The sequence below is a fragment of the Alosa sapidissima genome, chromosome 6 (genome assembly GCF_018492685.1).
Source record: "Alosa sapidissima isolate fAloSap1 chromosome 6, fAloSap1.pri, whole genome shotgun sequence".
Taxonomy (NCBI): domain Eukaryota; kingdom Metazoa; phylum Chordata; class Actinopteri; order Clupeiformes; family Clupeidae; genus Alosa; species Alosa sapidissima.
In genome coordinates, this window is record NC_055962.1 from 34465120 (window position 1) to 34472954 (window position 7835).

The following is a 7835-nucleotide window of genomic DNA, read 5'->3' on the forward strand; positions in this document are numbered from 1 at the left end:
CGGACCCAGCAGGCTCAACCCTCTCCCAATTACGCTCCCCACCTGCACCTGCTGGAGCGGACATGTCCGAGCAGGACCTCCGTAAATGTCAGCTCTTGTTATACAGCCGCACATGTCCAAAATGGCATTACTTATAGCTGTTAAATATTTACAAGGTGTGACAGTTCTGACAGAGCATGGGCCGCACCATGGAGTGGAGGGGGAAATAAAACACTTTGTAAGTAAACATGTGGACGCACAGCTGGACTCAGGGGGAGCCGTATCTTCCAGAGATAAGAGATGAATGTTGAATGAAATATGAAGAGAAGATAAACTCAGTCTATTTAGACATGACTGATGCCTAGGGAGAGGGTAGACATGGTTTCCTCTGTTGTGGAATGTTGGCTTAAGACACAGACAACATGATAACCTGTACTTTTTTTTTTTTAATGAAAATAAAACATACGGTTCTGGAATGCCCTTAAGAAGCATGACCTCCAAAGCCTTGGTGTGAGCTGAGATCTACTGCTCCATCCGACCAATGAAAATAAGCGCAATGATGCTTCTGACTACTTTAGTTACATGCAAATAAATATTTAATCAAAATACAATGAAGGTATACCTTTTTACACTTCCTGAAGAGCAATCCATAGCATTGCTAGGTGTTGAGGATGCTTTGGCACCAGAAGTAGAGTAGTGGTCAAATGTCCACTGCCCTTGTCAAATGTCAGGGCAGGATACTGGTGCCATATTGACCTAAAGGGACAATTTTATCTTGTTGTTGCTCAGCTGTTACATTAATACACAGGATTAGATGTTAAAATCCCTTGTGCCAAAATCCAAGGTAAAAACACATTCAGAAGCCCCTGCTCAAGTTTAACTTTAAAAAAGCACACTACCCTCAAATCCACCAACAAATGGTCACAAACAATACAAATGGCCCATCCAACAGCAGTATATAGTATGCGGCATGTCATTGGGGTTATCAAGTGGGCACCCTCATTCACCGATGTTTCGTTAAGTTAGGCCCACGACACCTCATGAAGGCTGAACAGTGAAACCAGCGTCCTGGAGACACTCCCCTCCATGCTGCCACCATATTACCACATTGAAATATCCAATACCCAAAATACTCTTAACCAGCCCAGGCATGGTCAAGGTTGGCTAGGTTGGTCCGTCCCGTTGATGTGGACTGAACCATAGCCATAAAAACCTTGGCCAACCAACCATCAACCTAGGCACAGCCCATCACAAACACAAAACAAATGAGCCAGTTAGCTTACCTTAGCTTGCGCCCCAGGAAGGGTAACTTCTCACCCACAACCATTCGCTTGCCCGTTCTGCTGCTAAAGACATGTTACTAACCACCTGCCTTAGACTTCGACCACAAATGCCCAATTCAGGCAGCAAGCCAATAGCAGATCTGGCCACAAACCCACGTGCACCGATTTCAATAGGCCTTAATCGTGCACTCCAACCTCGCTTGGCTGCCTCCTCTGCTATTTCAGTTTATTTAGCTCTCTTCAGCTCATTGGCCACTTCCACTCTGTCTTCCCAAGGAACAGTGAGTTCAATGAAGTAAACTATCTTCTCTGAATTCGACCATAGAATTACGTCGGGTCGTAGTTTAGTACTCACTATATGTGGAGGTACCGCCATCTGCTGGCCAAGATCAACCTTCATTTCCCATTTTTACACCTGGCCTTCGCGGAACAAGGTTTATCCCCCTGACGTACAAAGTTAATTTGCCTTACCCCTTTACTAGCTGCTAATGAGTTGACTTCTCTCCTTTTATCCTCTATTGCCGCTGCCACACATTTCAATACCTGGTTATGACGCCACGTACACCGCCCCTGGGTGAGACTTACCTTGCACCCTGATAGGATATGGTGGAGACTGCCCACACACGAGCAAAGTATGCATTTATCATCCTCATCAAAACCATTGACTTAAATTCTTGGGAGATGGGAGCACATCATATGTAGCACCTAACATAAATCTGATCTTACCAGCTTCAATGCCCCATAGATCTTTCCATTTAATCCGTCTTTTTTCCACCCCTTCCCAGTTCACCCACTGCCCTTGTTTCGCCTGCGACACTGCCTTAGTACATCTTACAGCCTCCTCCTGTCAATGCATTTCCTCCACTACCATTTTCCTCTTTTCTCCTGCAGAAGCCTTACTCCACAAGGGTTTACTCATGCCCACCCCTAGACCCCCCCGCCCATGCTGCACATGGCCCATTATATCCCTATGCTTCAATGCTGATTGAGCTTACTTAACTGCCTGCTCTGGGTTCCACTTCCTCCCTGCATTAACTGTGGGTGCAACTTTCCTCACCACTGAGTCCTTGGACTGAGTAAGAGTCATTTCCTATCTAGCCTTAGCACACTTAAATTCCTCTGTCAGACTAGATATTGGCAACTCTACAATGCCCTTCCCATACAAGGCTACACTGCTTAAGCAGCGTGGGACTCCGAGCCATTTTCTGACAAAGGAGTTGATCATTTTTTCCAACCTCTCTACCTTTGACAGAGGAACTTCATAAACTGTCAATGGACACATTAGCCGAGGCAACAAACCAAACTGCAAACTGCACAGCTTGAGCTTACCTGGCAGCCCTGACTTGTCAATTTTTGCAATACCTTGCTTAGTGACCTGTCTCAAGTCTTCAACCTGTGATTTATCACTAAGGCTTGCATCATACCACCTACCCAGACTCTTCACTGGTTTCTCCAGAACTGTGGGAATCACCTCTTTATTTATAGCAAACTTCTTATCTATTACCTTCCCTTTAACAATTGAAAGACTCCTAGACTTACTTGGCTTCACCTTCATTCTGGCCCATTGCAGATTGCTATTTAACTTATCCAGCAACCTGTTGGTGCATGGAACGGTTGACGTCAAGGTTGTCATGTAGTCCATGAAAGCCCTAATCGGGGGGAGGCGTGGCCCTCTCTGCAACTTCTCCCCACCCACTACCCATTTTGAGGCCCTAATGATGACCCCCATTGCCATTGTAAAAGCAAGTGGGGAGATGGTACATCCCGCCATGATTCCTATCTCGAGTTGTTGCCACCCTGTGGTGTAATCAGCTGTAGTAAAACATAATTGAATATCCAGAAAGTATGCTTTTAATGCTACCCGAGATTCTGAAATAATCAAAGGCCTCCCACAACAGACTATGCGGCACAGACCCAAAAGCATTAGCCAAATCCAAGAACACAACATGCAGGTCTCTCTTCTCACGCTTTGCTAATTGAATTTGGTGCCAAATCATGCTGGTATGCTCTAAGCACCTGGAGAAGCCAGGAATTCCATCTTTTTGCACCGTGGTATCAATTAATTTATTCCTTTCAAGGTAATTTGTCAGTCTCCGTGCCACCACACTGAAGAAAACCTTCCCTTCAACATTCAGTAGACTAATTGGCCTAAATTGATTAATCTCCACTGCATCCTTTTCTTTGGGAATAAATATTCCCCCAGCCCTCCGCCAAGCCTTGGGAATACTCTGCTTTTTCCAAACTATCTTCATTAATTGCCATAGAAATCTTAAAACATCTGGTGCACTCTTATACAACCGGTAGGGCACTCCATTAGGTCCCGGGGCTGAAGAGGCCCTTTGGCACCAGAAGTAGAGTAGTGGTCAAATGTCCACTGCCCTTGTCAAATGTCAGGGCAGGATACTGGTGCCATATTGACCTAAAGGGACAATTTTATCTTGTTGTTGCTCAGCTGTACACTGTATGTGATTTTTTTCTCTATAAATGGCTTACAACTGGATCAGTCAAATGTTTCTTTAATTGAATAAAGACAAAACAAGAGAAGAGATTTGTGTTAGTAAACACCTTGGTTCTCGGGCTATAAAAACCAAGTTAGACAAACTTGGCAAAAAGAATCACCAAACAGTCTTTAATGATGTCAAAACAATCTTGTCGGAATCAAGGCTTTGGTGTCCCAAAAAAAGAGAAGCTTATCCATGCTTTAATGTCTGGTAGGGTGGATGACTGGAACTAGCCTGGCCTCTGCCTGCCTACGTACTTTAGAGAGTCTGGTTTCCAGGCTAGACTGGAACAGCTGCAGCTCATTCAGAATAATGCTGCTAGAACAGAGACCAGGACACACTTCTCTTAAAAAGTGGGGGCAGCCGTGGCCTACTGGTTAGCACTTCGGCCCTGTAACCGGACTTCGGCCCTCCCCGAGCGCCGCTGTTGATACAGGCAGCTAACTGCGCCGGGATTAGTGTGTGCTTCACCTCACTGTGTGTACACTGTGTGCTGTGTGTGTTTCACTAATTCACGGATTGGGATAAATGCAGAGACCAAATTTCCCTCACGGGATCAAAAGAGTATATATATACTTATACTTAAAATCATTACTTTCAGCTATCCACAGAAAAGTTTAAAAGTGCTTTTCTGCTTTGAGGATTGGTTCAGGCCCAGAATACATGTCTGAATATGACCTGAGCAGAGAGTGGTAGAGAAAACAGAGTGGTGACACTCCCATAAGAGACAGTGGAAAAAATGGCAAGGCTTTTCCATGCCTTGCATTGAGTACGCCCTCCAGCATCCAGAAATACATCCCACCCTCCTGTGATTCAGCCATTCAGCACAGTTTTTTTGGAACTTTTCATCGTGTGGCGACGACATCAAAGAGTATCACAACTCTCTTTCTGAACCTGAGGATAGGGCTCTCAGATCCATGAACTAAGCTTTAGTCCAAACTATAAACAAATTGAAGAATTTAGCCGTTTTGTTACTGCATGAATCAAACTGCCATAATGTGTGAATGTAGTAGCAGTTCGTAAATTATTCTTAAAAACTGTTTTCATATGCCTATGACCTCGAAAACTTAATTTAAACTGACGTCTCAGACTAACAGCTCTGTTGTGGACTTAATCAAGGTGTTTCAAAAGACTTAAAACTCTGGCTACTTTTACAATATTTTGAACTGTCTGTAAATTATGACTCTCTTCTCTTTTGATCACTACTTTGTTGAGATTTTCACTCAAGTACTTTGTCTTTATTTTTTATTTTGAGTGTCCCTTTTGCTTTCACTCACGTGAAGCACATTAGTTGCCTCTGCGTGTGAAACTCTCCTGAAGAAATACCTTGACAAAAAAAAAAATGCTACATGAATTTCTACAAAAAATTCTCATGAATCTTGGGATTTGAGTGAAGACAGAAAATAGACAGAAAACGGATTTTCCGAGTTATTGTAATTTATTATCATAGTCCCATAGAGACAAATTCAGGAATTTTGCTTATGTACAACAACTGCAGCAATGTTCCAAGCAAATGCCCCCAGTATCAACTGTTTAAAGAAATAAATAAAAAAAGGCATGCATTCTATAAAAAAAAAAAAAATACATTTGCATATTTATGAAAACAGTCCACCACCAAGAGTGACAATATGCTACATTTTTCATCAATCCATATAGCAGACCAACAGAGCTCACTGCACCGAGCTAGGACTTTGTATGCCCCCTATTGATGGATCTCTGTAAATGCATGCTTAGTATTCTGCTCTTCCAGTAAGACACAATAATAATACTGCATCTGAGTTCTGAGAGCAGACCACACGTGAGGGCGGATGTGGTTAAATTCAGCAGTGGAGCAAAGTAAAGTGTGCATTTGAACACACGCAAACAAAAAAAAAAAAACCTCACCCTCTGTCCCACAAAAAACAACACATCCACACACCCTCTCATTTGGTCTCTCGCACGCACACACACACATGCACGCAATGGTGATCACCTAAATCTGAGACATAAATAAAGTAGGCCTTCTCTAAACATAGGCCTCTGAATATCTTATCAAGGCTGCCAAGGCTTCACTGTGGTGCCAGGATTCAGTTCCACAATCATCTTGTACTTGCTCAGTCCTGATTAAAGAGACCATGGTTGTAGGGAACAAAATACAAACTGACTGACATTGAAAAAGATGTATGGTGTGTAGGCGACACCACACCAGCTTGTGAAACTTGGGTCATGCCAGTGGTCGTTTCTGTGAGGGCCGGTTCCAGAGAGTGCCTCAGTGGCTGTCGGGGAGTCTGAGTTACTGCGTCTTCTTCTGGCTCTGCTGCCGAGCTGCTTTCCTCTTCAGTTGCATGGTCTTCAGCTCAGTCATGGTGCAGAAGGTACGATACACCCACACACCCTGGAGAAACACACACACACACACACACACACACACACACACACACACACACACACACACACACACACACACACACACACACACACAGTACTCAAACATTATTCTGAAAAAGCATTTCAATCAGAGCTTCAGATGGAGAGAACTAAGAAATGCTTTCACTTTTGGAGGGTTACCTCAGGAAGGTAAATAACCACTACTAAACTCAAACTCACCACAATGATGATGGCATTGAACAGAAGAGGGACTGAGTACACCAATGAGATGAACATTCCTTTGGAGTCGAAATACTGGAACTTGGAGAACAAGCTAAAGTAGAACGGCACAGGGAATTGTAAGTGTAATTTGAGACAGGATGTGGAAGAGGTTTCAAACTGACTGTTTAGAGACACTCACCTCCAGTTCATAGCAGCAAGCTCATTCAGATACTCTGCACTGGCCACCATTCCAACTGTATGTCAAATTGGAGTACAGGTTATATTCAGAGCACAAACTCAGGTTTACAAACAAGTTTTAGGCCATTTCAAACTAGTGTAATGGTACATTTAACAAAGTACAGTTCACCATGTCATTAACCCGTTAGTAGTGTGGTGGGGGGTTACGGAGTAAAGGCAGGAAAGACCGACAAGGGTCAACACCTGCCAATCAATCAGTGTCATACCTTCAGACACTCATCATGGTCATTCGGAGACAGTAATAGTCGGGAGATTGACTTACCCATCATTAAGAACAGACATATCTGAAGACGGTAGTATTTGCAGGTAAATAGTGTGGAGATAAAACAAAATGCATGGAACGCGAGGAGACCCATTAGCCATGGCTCAGTCCACTGGATCTGAGAAAGAAATAAAACGGAAATAAATGCGTGAAATGGAAAGTAGATAAACCTTGTCAGGTTATACATGTTAACTAACTTGTTAACATGTTAACAAAAAACAATCAAAACAGATACTTGACCAAACTAACGTTACTGCTCTGAACAAATTGACAACAAAACAAGTACTGTTCGTCCACCGTCCACTGATTTTAACATTAATTATTTTTCGAATATCGAAGAATGACACTAATCTGGTTTAAGATCTTGCTATATAATATATGTACCTTCATTTAAAAAAAAAAAAAAACACACAACGTAGCCTGTCGGCCCAAAGTTACCTGAACCGAAGACATAATGGCCATACGTTACAAACATATTGCTAGTGTGCACTTACGGTTTGCAGGAATGTCCATATAGAAGTGACCCTTAAGTTGCTGAAGGCATCAAGGGGAGCAGAGCTCATATTTTGTGCTTTAGATTCTGTCATTTTACAAATAAAAAAGGCTGATGAGCAAAGTTCCCACGACTGCTTCCTACTTCCGTGTTCTTCCTCGTCAAGTGAAATGCTGATTTTCCCGTCAAGTGGGCTTTACTGTCACCCACTGGAGGGCACACAGTATTACAGTTGAAATCAAAACCTCTTTTTTGACAAGCACGGGCATTTTTGACAAGTCTGGAAATTTCTTATGCCAACCAAGGAGTTTATTGAGTTTATATTTCCTTATTAATATATTTGTGCTTGGATAACTCGATGCCGATATATAATCCATAAAATAAGATCTGTAATTTACATTTTTCTCTATTTTTTAAAATTAAAATTTGGTGTTTTAATCACCCTATAAATCTTTCAGGGCAAAATAAAAATAAAAATAAAGTCAAAATCA

General features: G+C 42.6%; 1 protein-coding gene across 1 annotated transcript; it reads right to left on the reverse strand.

Moving 5' to 3' along the window:
* Window positions 1-5179: 5179 nt before the first annotated feature.
* On the reverse strand, window positions 5180-7538 carry tmem18 (transmembrane protein 18). Its single transcript, XM_042095416.1, has 5 exons — window positions 7346-7538; window positions 6852-6969; window positions 6531-6585; window positions 6350-6443; window positions 5180-6137 (listed from the first exon to the last, which is right to left on the reverse strand). Exons 1-5 carry the CDS (start codon window positions 7436-7438, stop codon window positions 6036-6038), a joined length of 462 nt encoding a protein of 153 aa, XP_041951350.1. The 5' UTR covers window positions 7439-7538; the 3' UTR covers window positions 5180-6035.
* Window positions 7539-7835: the final 297 nt, after the last annotated feature.